Source organism: Ammodytes marinus (assembly GCF_949987685.1).
Source record: "Ammodytes marinus genome assembly, chromosome: 13".
NCBI lineage: Eukaryota > Metazoa > Chordata > Actinopteri > Uranoscopiformes > Ammodytidae > Ammodytes > Ammodytes marinus.
This window is the reverse complement of record NC_137217.1, coordinates 30,223,232-30,238,967: the sequence shown is the minus strand read 5'-3', so window position 1 is coordinate 30,238,967 and position 15,736 is coordinate 30,223,232. Positions and strand designations below refer to the sequence as shown.

Sequence of the window (15,736 nt, the reverse complement as noted above, 5' to 3'; positions counted from 1 at the left end):
TTTCCGGAGCTGTGTATCAATAGTCCCCACATGTGTCACTAGATTATTAATAAGGGAACCGACCACCAACAAACTTCCCTACGTCTGTCCATTACATTGGGCTGGAGACAGGAAAACTCACAAACTCAGCACATAAAACCAAAACTATCTTCATGAAATAGATAGCATGAACTATATTGACTACCGGGTGTGTGTGTGTGTGTGTGTGTGTGTGCGTGCGTGCGTGCGTGTGTGTGTCTTTTTGTGATGTTGGTGAATGCTTCAAAAGGCAAAAAAAAAAGTTACATGATCTGATTGGAGGATTAAGTTCAGAACATTGACAGTTAAACTAATTCCTACTCGCTCATCCTGGACGTCACAACCAATCTGTTAATGCTTCCCCTTCTGTCGCCGCCTCTCAATTTTAAAACCACAAGCTTTGCCGCGGTGCCCATATGATAAAACAACGACAGCGGGGCAATACAGCTGTGCTAGCTTGAATGTCCCCTAAAATGCTTAATCCCCAACCCTAACCCAAAGCAGAAACACACACACACACACACACACAGAGAGAAACAGACACACACACACACACCCCAAAGCAGGCCCCTTGGCGAGCTCACCTTCCACAGTGTTGGCGGGCCCTGAATGAGCTTGGCATGAGTGGCACAGTACTGCAGGGCCAGATGGAGACATTCGGTTCCAAACTCAAAGTCTGACTCAGTGCACTGCAAAGGAAAAAAACAGCACACACACACACACACACACACACACACACACACACACACACACACACACACACAGACAGACAGATAGACACACACACACACACACACACACACACAGACACACACACACACACACACACACACACACACACACACACACACACGGCTGTTGACAATTGTTGACGATAAAATATATACATATTTTTTTTTTTTTTTTGTATGCTTTATTAGACAGTTCGGAGAGACAGAGATAAAATGGGGTCAGAGAGGGGAATAGAATGACAGGCAGAGAACGACCCGGGCCGGATTCTAACCCGTGGTCTGCTGTGAAGAGGACTGAGCCTCTATGGGTGGGGGGGGGAAGGCCCTCTAACCACTACACCACGATTCGCCCCCTTTACGATAATATAGTTCTGTTAAAGTTATCACAATTAATCCTGGAGGAGACAATGAACATCTGTATCAAATAATCTGTATGGAAAATCCGTCCAACAGGTGTCAAGACATTTTAACTCAAAACCCACGAGACATCTTTATAGTGGAGACAGACAGAGGAGAAGTCGGTGGATCACTTTGTCCATTCATACTCTGAGGACCGTAAAAATCAAACCAATAGCTGTTGAGATATTTCCATCTGAGAGTGAGTGAACCAATCAACTGACAGACACTGCCATCCCAAGAGCCAGGCTTTCTAGCATCTGTCCATTAGATAACGATTTGTCTTGCACGGAAATGTGGGTGCTGCTTTTTTTTTTTTTTTTTTACTTTTCTAATGTGTATTCATCAGGGCTGTCAAATTAACGCGTTCATTTTGATTAATTAATCACAGAAAAATTTACGGGAATAAAAAAATTGCATATGCCTGTCTTTTTTTCCTCCTTTGTGTGTGTGTGTGTGTGTGTGTGTGTGTGTGTGTGTGTGTGTGTGTGTGTGTGTGTGTGTGTGTGTGTGTGTGTGTGTGTGTGTGTGTGTCGTGTGTGTGTGTGTGTGTGTGTGTTGTCATTTAGCCTGCTAGTTTTTTTGTGGGGGTTTTTTTCGGCGCTAGTAGTTCCTAAATGTATTTCATGTAGAAACGAATGAGGGGAGGAGACAGAAGTTACGAGAGACGGAGAGAGAGAGAGAGAGAGAGAGAGAGAGAGAGAGAAACGAACGGTAGCCTATAGGCCTACCTACAGTTGTTTATAAACAGGCATAAAAGTGTCATATAAGTGTGCGATTAATTTAGATTAATTAATCACAGAGCCTGTAATTAATTAGATACATTTTTTTAATCGCTTGACAGCCCTAGTATTCATTGCTTGATGTATTTTAATCTTGATGTATTTTGTGACCCTGTGCAGCATTTTGAGTGGACTGAATTTGTGTCTGAATTGTGCTATAGAAATAAACTTGCCTAGCAGAGGAGAACATTGTGGAGTGCAGGGTCGGAGGTTCGATCCCCCGTCTCCCCGCAACATGTCGAAGTGTCCCTGAGCAAGACACTGAACCCCACATTGCTCCCGATGGTTCAGAGAGCGCCCTGCATGGCTGCTACTGCCATCGGTGTATGAGTGTGTGTGTGAATGGGTGAATGTGGTAAGATATGTAAAGCGCTTTGGGGCTGAGAAAATCGGCTAAAAAGCGCTATATAAGTCAAGTCCATTTACCATTTACCATCGTGGAGAATCTGCAATATAGATCCTATATATGCTCCAGTCTGGGGGGGCGGTGCGATTTTGCATTTGCTTTAGTTTACGGCATTATTGTGACGAAAAGAAGGCAACATTCCCAAACTGTTTGAGAAGGCTCTTGTTGTGTGCGAGGCATTCCTAAGATAATTGTGTTCTGTGCGACGTAACGGCATATGTCTCCTTTTAGAAATTAAATCAGTCTTTAAGTTGGACTTTTCTGTAGACATTTCCCTCAATAATCATAAACTGTCTGTCTGTGTGTGTTGTGATCACAGCCGGTGTTTAAACAGAAGAGAACCAGACTCATAAAGATAGATAGAAGTACGAGAGTGTGTGTGTGTGTGTGTGTGTGTGTGTGTGTGTGTGTGTGTGTGTATGCGTGCGTGCATAGCAAACCAAACTCATAACCCAATGCTGTCGTCACCCCATTTTTCAAAGTTATTCTGTTTTCTTTGGCCGATGTACTGTTGGCCCCGTTAACACTCTTATCTTTCTGAATTAAGATACTTTTAGTGTGTGTGTGTCCGCCTGTCTGTCTGTGTGTGTGTCTGTGTGTGTGTGTGTGTGTGTGTGTGTGTGTGTGTGTGTGTGTGTGTCCGCCTGTCTGTCTGTGTGTGTGTGTGTGTGTGTGTGTGTGTGTGTGTGTGTGTGTCCGCCTGTCTGTCTGTGTGTATGTGTGTGTGTGTGTGTGTGTGTGTGTCGGCCTGTCTGTCTGTGTTGGCACTTTTTCGTATCATCTGGCCATAACACATTTTCCCACATTGTTTCGGCAATACTTCATCTGCTTTCCTAGTGTAACTGTGGATGCTGCATACAAAGGTGGTACTTGCGGTCTATGCGAGACATGGCAAAACCCCCTTATCTTATCAGGGGATCATGGTGTAATATTACCTAATGTTTATTTAATTCTGTAACTGTTTATCTTGGTGGAGCAACCCTGATTTATTTTAGAAACCGGGTGTAACACACACACACGCACGCGCGCACACACACACACACACACACACGCACAATTACACGCACATACACACACACAGTATTCGCCATCTTTCTCTGGAATTTTCTAAATGCTTAAGCAAATGTGTTGTGTGCTTATCCACAGCGTAGGATTGAGCATTTTTCATGGACGACTGTGAGGAAACGGAAGGTTCTCCGTGAGAATGGTGACTGATTCCCTCACTGCAATCTGGTGTGTGGCACTGATTGGCTGATTGGACCCAGGTGTGAGGAGATGATATATGCCCTGAGATCCCAGTGCTCTGTGCTGCTCATTATCTCACCTTCAGAGGTAGTGAGAGGTTGTTTCAAAGTGCTCTCTGTGTTAAGTTTTTCTAGTCTTCTGTTTTACTTGTGTGTTTCCGTTCAGCTGCTTGGCAGCGGTGGTTTAGTTTGTGCTTTAGTTTTTCTATATTAAAAGGTAGCCTGTGTGGCCCTTTCTAGCCTTGTGCTTTTTGTTTTCTCCCCCTCCCCTTCTTCGCGTTAGCGATTTAGTGGTTATCCCTCCGGGGATAACTTTAAGACACCCTTTGGTCCGCACCTGTGTCCCAAACCCTCCCCCCAGTCCTCACAGAATGAGCAGCCCAATGCAGGGCACAGCGGACCCCACTAGTGCTGACAGTTTTGAGGTCCATAGGCAGGCAATTTCTGCTCAAGGAGCCATGTTGGGCTCACACGACCTAACCCTACGTGCCATTGTAGAGCAACAGGCCTCGCAGGACTGCATGCTTCGGGAGATACTGGCCCGTTTACAGCCACCTGGGCCAACCCCTACCCAAGCACAAGCACCTCCAGTTCCACCCCATGACCCTTTTGTAGGCCAGGAGACCAAGCTGGCAACCCCAGCCCGCTATGACGGGCATCCAGGGAGGTGTAAGGGATTTATAACCCAATGCTGTTTAGTTTTTGAGTTACGACCCTCTATGTTTAGCACCGACCGAGCCCGGGTCGCATATATAATATCCCTTCTTTCGGAAAAGGCCCTTTCATGGGCTACAGCCTTGTGGGATAGGCAGACTCCAGTCTGCGCTGACGCGCCCCTCTTCATGGCGGAGATGAGGCGCGTGTTCGACCACGATGTTAGTGGCCACGAAGCAGCCAAACGCCTCCTTAGGTTACGTCAGGGCTCTGCAAGCGTTGCAGAATTTTCAATTAAATTCCGGACCTTAGCTACGCAGTCAGGTTGGAACAGGGAGGCTCTAGTGACCACTTTTAGTCATGCCTTGTCTGAGAGAGTTCAGGATGAGCTCGCTTCCCGTGAGGTTCCAGATTCACTTGAGGATTTAATCTCATTGGCTATTAGAATTGACAACAGAATTCGTGAGCGCAATAGAGAGAGAAAACAAGCGTACACCCACCAGATGTCTGAGGAGTTTAGCATCCCTTGTGAAAGACCTACCCTGCCTGAAGGGTCCCTTAACAATGATGATCAGGAACCCATGCAAATAGGACACGCACGGCTTACTCCCGTGGAAAGACGGAGGCGTATGAGCAGTGGCGTGTGTCTATACTGTGGGAGTGTGGGTCACTTCATTCGCCAGTGCCCCTCAACGCAGAAACACAATAAGCAGGGAATCAGGGTAGGCGTGTCAGACCTTGGGGAGGTCTTGCAGAGTCGTAATAATTCCCCTCCCGTGGTCAGTAGTTGCACCCCTTTGCCCTTTGAGTTATTATGGGATGGACACTGGCGCACCTTCTCTGCATTTGTTGATTCAGGAGCAGCAGGTAGTTTTATGGACTCAACCCTGGCCCGAAAGCTCAATTTACCCATTTATGATCTTCCTTGTCCACTCGCAATTAATGCAGTGGATGGGCAACCATTGGGTAGGGGTAGGGTTGAGAGGGTCACCTGCCCGATTTTCATTCGCATTGGCAATCACACGGAAGAGATTAAGTTTTTTCTTATTGATACACCTCAGTTACCCCTCATTCTGGGAAACCCATGGCTCAAGGAACACAACCCTCACATCAATTGGAGGACTGGGAGGGTGATGAGCTGGGGTCCAAACTGTGCATCTCACATGATGGAATCAGACTCGGTTCAACTCCAACCTGTTGGATGTGAGCCCCCTCCTGCCACAAGTGCCTCTGTCTCAAAATCTCACAGTTCAGTAGGCCTTCCCTGTGCTTCCCCCAGCGACCGCCTGACTCTCGGGGTTATTGAGACCTTGACTCCCTCTGATTCTTCGCCCTCTGTGTCTCTTCTTGCAAATGGGGTTCCTGCAGAGTGCGCTGAACTTAGTGAAGTCATTAGTAAACATAAGGGCCGTCCACGTTCAAAAAATCAGAGGCTAAATGCCTTATCTCTACGATTCCAGTGTTCAGATAGTGACAGTTCTCCAGAGCCCATTGTGCCCCTTACCCACATCTGTGCCCCACTGACTGGGGAGATTGACACAGTGGTTCAGGGGGCTCAACAGCAGGAGCCGGACCCAGGAGGGGGGCCCCAAGGCTGTCGGTATGTTCCGGCACGAGTGCGATCACAAGTGCTTGAGTGGGGCCACTCCACACACCTCACAAATCACCCCGGTGTTCGTCGCACTATTGGTTTTCTCAAACGGAGATTCTGGTGGCCCCGGATGGGTAGAGATGTGAGCGAGTTTGTGGCAGCTTGCAAAATTTGCACCCGAAACAAGACGTCACAACAACATTGCCGCCCAGCCCCAAACTATCGGGTGGGTCAGAGGGTGTGGCTCTCCACAAGGGATCTCCCACTGCGGGTAGAGTCTCGCCAATTGCCGCCACGTTTCGTTGGTCCCTTCAGGATCATTCGAAGGATAAACCCCGTCAATGTTCGCCTCTTGCTTCCTCGGTCCATGAGGATTCACCCCGTGTTTCATGTTTCCCGCCTCCAGCCAGTCTGTTCCGATCCACTAGCCCCTCCAGGGAGGCCTCCACCCGGGGTGGGTGGGGGGTCCTGTTGGAACGTCAGGTGCCGTTCCTTAGAGGGGTGGTCCTGTGAGGAAACGGAAGGTTCTCCGTGAGAATGGTGACTGATTCCCTCACTGCAATCTGGTGTGTGGCACTGATTGGCTGATTGGACCCAGGTGTGAGGAGATGATATATGCCCTGAGATCCCAGTGCTCTGTGCTGCTCATTATCTCACCTTCAGAGGTAGTGAGAGGTTGTTTCAAAGTGCTCTCTGTGTTAAGTTTTTCTAGTCTTCTGTTTTACTTGTGTGTTTCCGTTCAGCTGCTTGGCAGCGGTGGTTTAGTTTGTGCTTTAGTTTTTCTATATTAAAAGGTAGCCTGTGTGGCCCTTTCTAGCCTTGTGCTTTTTGTTTTCTCCCCCTCCCCTTCTTCGCGTTAGCGATTTAGTGGTTATCCCTCCGGGGATAACTTTAAGACACCCTTTGGTCCGCACCTGTGTCCCAAACCCTCCCCCCAGTCCTCACAGACGACTTTAAAAAAAAATAAAACATATTTCCAAACATACAGTATAGCACTTAGCAGTACGTCATAAACGGGTCATTTACTTTACGGCCTCTTGTTAAAAAGCCGAAATGTGACTTTGTTTGTCCCAGGGATTTATTTTCCATGGATTGTTATGAGACAGTTCCAGAGCTCATTAGTAGGTAGAACCATGTGGCTCTATGTCGTGGTTTACTTCATTGGAAGGAAAAACTTCAGATGCATATTTGATGCTTTTTATCTACTTAAAAGAGCTAAAGACCTACTTCACCGGTGGAAAAATGAAGGTGTATTGAACTCTGAGATCCTATGTAGTATGAATGTGCAAACATTTTAGAAATCGGTTCATCCTAGCCTGAGAAAAGCCAGAAAGAGTGTTTTATGGTCTCACTATCTAACCCTACATTTCCCCATGTGTGACATCACACATAGTAAAATGTAGGGTTGGGATTAACAGGACAGCTGGGCCAAGGGAAGACTGAGGGGAGACTGAGGGAAGAAAAACCTCCTTCATTATATTATAATAGTGATTTTATAATGATAGAACGCCGGTTCCGTATGGGTGAAGTATTCCTTTGTAGAAACATGTTACCTGTTCTACAAAAACATACAGGACATGTAAATAACTTGTTCAGAACACACACACACACACACACACACACACACACACACACACACACACACACACACACAACTTTACTATAGGTAGTATTGAATAAAAGCCCTCCTTTGTATGTGTATTTTTTGTCTTTTTTGCTGATTCATACAGCTCTGGAAAAATGAAGAGACCACTCCAAATGTTCAGTGTCTCTCGTTTGACTATTTCTAGGCATATGTTTGAGTAGAATGAACATTTTGATTTTATACTATAAACTACTGACAACATTTCTACCAAATTCACAATAAATGTTTTGTCATTAAGAGCATTTTCAATAAGTAATGTAGAGATGAAGATTTAAGAAAAAAATCCAGACTGGTCTCTTAATTTTTTTTTCCGGAGCTGTGTACCTTATTGAAGTAATGAACATTTTATCCGATTGTGTCTGTGCTCTGCCTCCTAGCTGGGAAAGTTCAGTTTGTGTAGCTCACATGGTCGTTTGGGTCGAGGTGATGAGCTCATTTGGTTTTTAACACACTGTACATTCAGGACTACAAAGACCAAGCCATGCTCCCTGACAGAGAATACCTGGGTAATATTTTAAAAAGAGAGAGAGGGGGGGGTCTTTTATTCTGGTGGAGACCCTGGAACAGAAGAGAAGGAATTACAACAGCAATACGCTCTCGGTCTTGGAGGTAATTTAACCTGTTAGCATTTTGTCCCGGGACAAAAGCTTCCACGGGGGCCTGGATAAAGTGTCTGCTCCCCCTTTTGTGTTTTTTTTTGCTCTAAGTTCTTCTTTTTTTTCTCAATGGATGTCAAGCTACAAAATGTGCAGCTCTCAGAGATTTTTCATGAGCATGTCCTACAGTCACTAACCCTAACCTGACACTTTCTCTCTTGTCTTTTGAAAGGGGGGAGAGAGAGAGACACACACACACACTCTCCATCAACCCCAACTCTCTCTATATCTCTCTCTCTCTCTCTCTCTTCAAAATGGGCTATATTGGCATGAAAGTTTAAAAAAAATATATATATTTGCAATCAAAACTAATACAATAAGTCAAAATATTCAGATAATACACGATATGAACGATATATACATTATGAACATTATATAAGTTAGATACAGTGATACTGTGTGTGTGTGTGTGTGTGTGTGTGTGTGTGTGTGTGTGTGTGTGTGTGTGTGTGTGTGTGTGTGTGTGTGTGTGTGTGTGTGTGTGTGTGTGTGTGTGTGTGTGTGTGTGTGTGTGTGTGTGTGTGTGTGTGTGTCTCTCTCGACCTCCCAAGTTTTGTCTTAATTTCTATTTTTTCTTTTTCGCAAATTGACTGGCCTTGACACTGCTGCCGCCGCGAATGTGAGCTCATTTTCATGAAAGAGGCCAACGCCAAAGCCAACAGCAATCTGAATATCCACACAAACGTGCCAAAGAATAAAAATAACTGCAGACAATTAAGGGCTCCATACTTTAGCTCTTAGCTCAAAAAATCGCTGCATCTTACAAAAATCGGAAGAACCATCAATGGGGAGTCAAGGTTGAGAAAGCAAATGAGAAAAGTGTCTGTAATATAAATAAAGGGTCAGACTTCTTGCTACTCAAGTTACACATTAAATTGGGCCCTGGATTAGCCTGCCAAGTCTTAGCAATAAGCCCCTAAACTTTCAGAGGACGAATCAACACTTTTTTACGGCTTACGTCAGCGGCTGAGATTCCTTCCATTTTTCAGGTACACCTATTAAAACGCACTGAAGGCTATTAATCCCAAAATCCACCGTAATGTGCCCATTTTTTTCCCCCCAACTTAAGCCTTTGTTCAGAATTGGTTCCACAGACTAATCTGAAACAGTGTGGCAGAATATATTATATATAAACGTGTCATTTCGTTTTTTCCCAGACTACAGGGCAGGCCAAGTGAAAACGATAGCACCACCCCGGACCACACGCTCTGCACAGTCAAACGCCTAGAGCAAGTTTTTTTTTTTGACGAACAATGAACTGACTATAAAAAAAGGGGACCTGTTGTCATGATGTACGAGGATCATAAAGTCCTTTGTCATATAAGTGGTGTAATTTTTATAGCATAAATCTCAGACTGACTCTCATTTCTTTATACATTTTTTTGGAGAGACTTTTTTGTACAAATAATATTCGACACAATAAGCAGCACGTGTCTGGAGGAACTGATTTGTCCGGCCCCATGTGATATTTTTTTGTCAATTTTTTTTGGTGGTGTGTGATGTCGACAAATCAAGGCTTGTTGCTTGACCGTTTGAGCTGCAAAGACTAAACTGATGAATTCTCAATGATAAAACCATTAAGGTGGTCTAGCACTAATTTACTTTTTTTTGGTAGTTGGTGAAGATATAATTTTTTTTATAGTATATTAAGTTGTATGTATGTATGTATGTATAGTTCATAAATGGCAAATATAGTATCGCCAATTGTACAGAGAATATATGGATTAAGAGAAGCGAATATAATAAATATATATATTAGGGCTGTCAAAATTATCGCGTTAACGCAAGGTGATTAATTTCTGGAATTAATGCGTTAATTTTTTTTATCGCAATTAACGCATGTGCAGATTGATCCGCCCCGTACATCCCACCGGCTCTGTACTACAGCCACTCAAACGTTGCAGCTGACCCAGGATCAGTAGCTGCGCGCAGCCAAACATCACAGCACGCTAGCCCATGCCGTGTTTTAAACTGCTAATGGTCACGTCTGTGTCGGGGGCATAGATAGTATATACAATCAACTGCCGCGGAGCCACTCAAACGTTGCAGCTGACCCAGGATCAGTAGCTGCGCGCAGCCAAACATCAAAGCACGCTAGCCCATGCCGTGTTTTAAACTGCTAATGGTCACGTCTGTGTCGGGGGCATAGATAGTAGCCTATATAAAATCAACTGCAGCGGGTGACAGTTGATGTCGGGAGCAACAGGAGGAGAAACATTGTCCGCTCTGTTCAGAGCCCGCGAAGACACAAACGTCTGCAGTTTTCAGAGGTGTGTGTGAGTAGACATCAACATAACGTTGGCTTCCTGGCACAAATGAACAGTCCCCTAGGACGTGTTCGCGCGTACACGCAAACACACACACCCACACCGCGGACTGTAATCAAGTTGTATTCAAGAATGCACAACCTATAGATTCACCAAAGAAATGCCATTATATAGCCTATATTTGCCCAAAGACATAGTAAAGAGACAGACCAATTGAATTATGGTGTGGTAGGTATATATTTTAGTTTGATTTAAATGTATTTTTAGTATTAAAACCATCATTTGGATTTTCAATTAATACAAATTCAAATTTTAAATGTACATATCCACCTCCTGTCCTTTATCTTTACAACAATATACAGAGAAAATTCGAATTTTTTGGGCATATTTCGAATGGTAAAATTAATCGTGATTAATCGTGATTAATCCACAGAATCCTGTGATTAATCTGATTAAAAATTTTAATCGTTTGACAGCCCTAATATATATATATATAATATTTTTATTTTTTATTTTATTTTTTATAAATATATATATATATATTTTTTTTACTATGGAAAAGGGGTAGGATTAAATAAGTGTATACTTCTTCCTGCTCCTTTTCAGGCATATCTCAGCAATACAGATCATTTGTTTTCTTTTGTTTTTTTATTTTTTTGTGAAAACATAATTTTTGTTTATTGTATTTCCATGCTTTTCATTTTGTTTTGTACGTTTGATGTCTGAAATAAATTGAATAAAAAAAAAAAAAAAAACGCTTTAAGACCTGTTTATTGACATTTAAAAGTACTGTGGAACCATTGACAAGATTATCACATTTTACTTGTTTAGATTTGGAAGCTACTGTAATTGACATGATTAACGAATGGAAATCATTTGTAATTCTCCTTCTGACTGTTACGTATGAGTTTGTTTGGTGTTTTCATAGCTTGTTCTTTGTCCCTCTTAATTTGCCACTGAGTGATTGAGTGAGCAGGTGAGCTGCCTCACTCAATCACACTCAGGTGTTTAATCAGTGAGCAGCATGAAAGCAAGAGGACAATGTTACCCTGCGTTCTAAATCGTGTACTCTTTTTTTTTTTCTATTCTACATCTGACGATAAAAATAATCAATTCGGACATACTTTTACTTATTTATTTCATCATATATTGCGTCTTGATCTTGCCTCTTGCTTTTATATCCGTCACATTCCCGTTTGTTTTCATACGGAGGCTCCGTTGACAATGACTAAGCATTATATTACCAGAATTACCAATATTACTGAATTGCTTAGAGCCCACCCAGTCCATTGTACCTGCTGGAATAGTGTTTTATTTGATTAAAACATTTTTTTGGCAGACAATCACTTTTTGGCACCACACTAGTTCTTTCCAGTGAAGAAGAACTGGTTTGTGACGGGCACGGGCTCCAAAACCGATCCCCAAACTGTGCTTCAGTGTAAAAAGTTATAACAGAGACGACTTTCCACAACAGCTATAAAGTAAAACCCTGTGCTACCACTGATATATCACTCTTTTTATCACTACATTCTGGGGCCCTGAGGTTCCATACTTGACCCCATGTAGTTATCTGTACAGATGCTTTCACTGGAACATATCAAACTCAATATAAACTGTCTGCATTCGGGGCGCTCCGGTGGCGTAGTGGATAGAGCGCGTCCCATATTGGCTCCGGCCTTCGTTGCAGTGGTCACGGGTTCAAATCCGAGCCGTGGACATTTACTGCAGGTCATCCCCTCCCTCCTCTCTCTCTCTCTCCATTTCAACTCTGTACTAATAAAGCTTGAAAATGCCAAAAAAAAAAGAAGAATGCATTGGTTCTGCAGATGACATCAGTTACTATCTTGTCTATCAGAAATAAAGTGCTGAAAAATCCCCAAAACGTTTTCCAAATATATTAAAATATTTCTGAAATCATTCTTGTTGGTGCTCCAAACTTCGTCCAGAATTTTTACAACATCTTGGCTCCCTGTCCATACATTTGTCAAACCGTGCAGCCAGAAACCTGGGTCTAATATTGAGACAGTGACCTTTTTCCTTCAGCAAAACAAGATACAAAAGTCTATCAATCATGTTGTTAACAACGGAGGAGCATCTCCCAAATCTGGTCTCTCTCTCTCCCGGACCTCCAGAAGATCAAACAGGGTTTTTAATATCTATCTTGATTAGATTATTGTGATTAATAGAAGTCCAGGTTTAGCCAAGAAAACTATCTCAGGCTTTTAGATGGTAAGAAACAGAACTGCTCGGCCTTACACAAACACTAGAAGACTAGATCAAATCAGCTCTTCACTGCTTACCAGAACATTTTAACTTCTCGTGGCTCAGCTATAAGTTAAATTGTTGAATTGCTACTAAAATTACCATTCTAAAAATGTTTTTAACTGATGTTGAATGTCGTGTGAATGTCGATAGTTAGCCTGCTGCTATCGGTGTATGACTGTGTGTGTGAATGGTAACGTGGGAAAGGGAATCAGGTCTCCCTTGCAAAAGAGTCTCCGGTCTCAATGGGATTTACCTGTGTATAAATAAAGGTATGATGATGTTAACGTTGGGAATAACCATTATTTAGTGTTGGATTATAAATGGCACATTAACAAAAATACTTAATTTATATAGAAACAAAAAGGTACTTTGTATTTCCATTTTATGCAACTTTATACTTCAATTCAACTACATATTAGAGTCAAATATTGTTATTTTTTCATTGTCTGGCAGTTTTAGTTACTTTTCAATGTACAATTTTCCACACCTTCCCTGTGTGTTAACGGTAAACTAAAGAAGGGACTGTACCTTCTGATAGGCTTGATAGATGACATCATAGGTGAACCCCTGGGGCATCTCACTGGCTCTGTACTTGGCTCTCTCCAGAGAATGGTCCAGGAAGCCCTCCGATGTGCTCGCTATCACCGTGGAAACAAGAGGTCGGATAGCGCCTGCTGCCTGGGTGGAAAAAGGCTAGTCAGTCATTTGTATTTTTTTTTTTAAATAATAAAGTTTGGAAATATTACTTTTTAATTATTACCCATTTCAAACTCTGGAAAGATTGAAATACGTCTCAACAACTGTTACTTTTTAAATATATTGGGGTTCAGTTCCCAGTTTGATAAACAATAAATACATTTTAATGTCCTAACAAACACTTTATTGACGGGGCGCCCTTAGCTCAGTTGGTAGGGCGTCCCCCCCATGGGCCTCGGCCAGCAGCGGACCCGGGTTCGATTCCAGCCCGCGGTCGTTCTCTGCATGTCACTCCCCTCTCTGCCCCATTTCAACTCTGTCTCTACACTGTCAATAAAAGCATAAAAATGCCAAAAAAAAATATCTTAAAAAAAAAAAAAAAACTATAGAAAGTGCTTTAGTTTTAGACATGAATGTAAGAATGCAAAAAGAGAAAATAGAATCGATTTAAATACATTGTTCTAAAAGCAGATTCAGATTCATACAGAAACATCCGCAATAGTCCCAGAACTAACATCTCCCCGGTCACCTTAAACCTGCAGTGTGTAGAATGTTGGGTTTTATTTCCTAGCAGATTTTGTAGAAAGTAATTATAATATCCATAAGTACATTTAATTTAGTGAATAATAGCTGAAAAAAATGTTTTGAATTATTATTTTTTCCTTTAGAAAGGGTCTCATATATGTCCATATTTCTCCATACTTTGGACCAAGGCCTTGTCACCGCCATTTTGGAAGTGTCATAGTTGGAATGTCATCAGGCGCATTGTTTAAAATTTAGAATTGTTCTTGTCCTTGAAGGCCACTGTAGCTTCTGTTATTATTCTAAAGGGTTGGGGTTACCCAGGGAGTGTTGCATTCTAGAACTTTGTAGAACTTTCTTGATGATGTCATATTACACACTGCACCTTTAACATTTCTTGGTAGACAAAAGCAGCAGGGAAAGATTACCTAACTGGTCACAGACGCCAATTTATACATATCAGTCAAAGTCAAATGTATTTCTATAGCACATTTAAAAACAGCATCAGTTGACCAAAGTGCTGTACAAGAGACAATACAAAACAACATATAAGATACATGAGAAAACAACTTAGGAGTGTCAAAGTCTCAACTTTTGTTAAAGGCCAATGCAACAAAAGTGAGTCTTCAGCGAGGATGTGGTAAATGCTGACGTTCACTTGCGTATTTCATTTTGTAAGACATCACAGCATTCACGCACTTCGAGGTTAAAACAGCCGTAAATCCACATTGGGCGGCATGAAATGAGACGAAAGGGGGCAACGAATCAATTTGAGTACGCATCAATTTTCAACCAAAAGATTTGCGGTGATGAAAATGTTGATATAACATGTAAAAATCCCTGGCTCTCGTATAATCAAGAAATCATGGTCTCTATATATTTTATCTCAATATTTTGCAACATAATCTTTTAAACACAAACAAGGATCACGATTGGGGATTGTTGAAAGATGGCTGATTTAAGACTTCTTTGTTTTCTTTGTCAAATAATCTTTATATCCGTGACTGCGATATTTTTTCAAAGAGTAAAATATTTTCCTGATCCGACTTTTTTGAGAGTCAGCAGCCACACGAGTAACAATAAATAATAAATCCATCTTTCAACCATCACAGCCTGGAGAGAATTCAAAATAATCAACATATCTGACATAGTATATTTCATCTCATCGTATAGCATGATTGAAGGCAGTATCCAGGACACACACACACACACACACACACACACACACACACACACACACACACACACACACACACACACACACACACACACACACACACACCATAACTGACAGTCGGAGGAGCGTGTGCGAGCGAAAAAAGTCCCGCAAATGAAAGGAAAGCAAACATGTGTTCTGCGTGTTACACATGCTGTTAGAATCAAAATGAATCTGTTGCTTTCCAGCGGAGACGGGCGTCCTGCCACGAGCGCCGTGGATGCTTGGCAAGATAATGAAGACCAGACCGCCTGCCGCGAAAAGTTCATCGCAAAAACCACACACACACACACACACACACACACACACATAACACAATAACACACACACACACAAACTCAGAAACACACCATAACTGTTGGCCTGGTGTCAGGGAGCCCTTGCTGCAAAAGTTCAACACACACACACACACACCTACACACACACAAACACACACACACTCAGAAACACACCCACACACAAACACAAACACACAAACACACACACAAAAACACACACACTCACACACACACACACACACACACACACACACACACACACTCACACACACACACACCCCTTGTTGTTTTCTTCACAACCTGTGTGACCTGCATTCACCAGAGCTGCCGAGTCTCAGTCATAAATCATCACGAGACTAATCCGCCCGT

At 42.6% G+C, this 15,736-nt stretch overlaps 1 protein-coding gene across 2 annotated transcripts in view; it reads right to left on the bottom strand.

Moving 5' to 3' along the window:
• Positions 1–15,736, bottom strand: part of crppa (CDP-L-ribitol pyrophosphorylase A) — a 66,324-nt gene that overhangs the window by 46,000 nt on the left and 4,588 nt on the right. For both annotated transcript variants that reach the window (XM_080039404.1, XM_080039405.1), the window contains exons 4-5: positions 13,184–13,333; positions 603–707 (exon numbers count right to left, since the gene is read on the bottom strand). In XM_080039404.1, the coding sequence (XP_079895530.1) occupies positions 603–707; positions 13,184–13,333 (255 nt within the window). The remainder of the gene's footprint in view (positions 1–602; positions 708–13,183; positions 13,334–15,736) is intronic.